The sequence below is a fragment of the Rhinopithecus roxellana genome, chromosome 15, assembly GCF_007565055.1.
Source record: "Rhinopithecus roxellana isolate Shanxi Qingling chromosome 15, ASM756505v1, whole genome shotgun sequence".
NCBI classification, from domain to species: Eukaryota; Metazoa; Chordata; class Mammalia; order Primates; family Cercopithecidae; genus Rhinopithecus; species Rhinopithecus roxellana.
The window spans coordinates 19,700,434-19,701,819 of record NC_044563.1 but is presented as its reverse complement, the minus strand read 5'-3'; the positions used below and the strand labels follow the sequence as shown (position 1 = coordinate 19,701,819).

The following is a 1,386-nucleotide window of genomic DNA, read 5'->3' as shown; positions in this document are numbered from 1 at the left end:
AATCAAAAACTTGGGTAATCTTTCATCCAGTGGTGGCATAGTGACTTGCAGACACAGTGAGTGCACAGAGAAAAGAACTTCCTCCTAATTCTAAGCCAAAACTTAAAAGAAAAGACCACACTAGATTTTAGGACATATTAATATAATTTAACTGCACTATTATTTCTTCCAGAGATGAACCTGATAAAGGATCTGTGATTCAATGGATCAGGGAAATGACACCAGAGTGAAAGAATTTATCTTTCTGGGAATTACTCAGTCCCGAGAACTGAGCTGGGTCTTATTTACCTTCCTGTTTTTGGTGTACCTGACAACTCTGATGGGAAACCTCCTCATCATGGTTACAGTTACCTGTGAATCTCACCTTCACACGCCCATGTACTTCCTGCTCCGCAACCTGTCTATTCTCGACATCTGCTTTTCCTCCATCACAGCTCCTAAGGTCCTGATTGATATTCTATCAGAGAGAAAAACCATCTCCTTCAGTGGCTGTGTCACTCAGATGTTCTTCTTCCACCTTCTTGGGGGAGCAGACGTTTTTTCTCTCTCCGTGATGGCATTTGACCGCTACATAGCCATCTCCAAGCCCCTGCACTATATGACCATCACGAGTAGGGGACGATGCACAGCCCTCATCGTGGCTTCCTGGGTGGGGGGCTTTTGTCCACTCCATAGTGCAGATTTCTCTATTGCTCCCACTCCCTTTCTGTGGACCCAATGTTCTTGACACTTTCTACTGCGATGTTCCCCAGGTCCTCAAACTTGCCTGCACTGACACCTTCACTCTGGAGCTCCTGATGATTTCAAATAATGGGCTAGTCAGTTGGTTTATATTCTTCTTTCTCCTCGTATCTTACACGGTCATCTTGATAATGCTGAGGTCTCACACTGGAGAAGGCAGGAGGAAAGCCATCTCCACCTGTACCTCCCACATCACTGTGGTGACCCTGCATTTCGTGCCCTGCATCTATGTCTATGCCCGGCCCTTCACTGCCCTCCCCACAGACACCGCCATCTCTGTCACCTTCACCGTCATCTCCCCTTTGCTCAATCCTATAATCTACACGCTGAGGAATCAGGAAATGAAGTTGGCCATGAGGAAACTAAAGAAACGGCTAGGACAATCAGAAAGGCTTTAATTCAACAAGGATAAGATAGGACCCATATTTAAAAATAGACATTAAATTTCACTTTCTCAAAATGGGAAAAGAGCATGTTCATGCCCAAAATAAAGAGATACCTATGGCTACCATCGAGTCCTAAAAGAAGTTGTTCGATAGTATGTGCTGGGTACCACGTGGATGACACTGCTTTAAGACAAAATGCGTTCAAGTCTTTCCCTACTCACTTTCAATTATTCATTCCACAAATTTTTATAGAACATAC

At 44.2% G+C, this 1,386-nt stretch overlaps 1 protein-coding gene across 1 annotated transcript; it reads left to right on the top strand.

Moving 5' to 3' along the window:
- The first annotated feature begins 202 nt into the window (after positions 1 to 202).
- Positions 203 to 1,139, top strand: LOC104679435 (olfactory receptor 4D9). The gene is given in 2 exon segments (XM_010385008.2): positions 203 to 658; positions 660 to 1,139. Coding segments are annotated over 2 exon segments (936 nt in total).
- Positions 1,140 to 1,386: the final 247 nt, after the last annotated feature.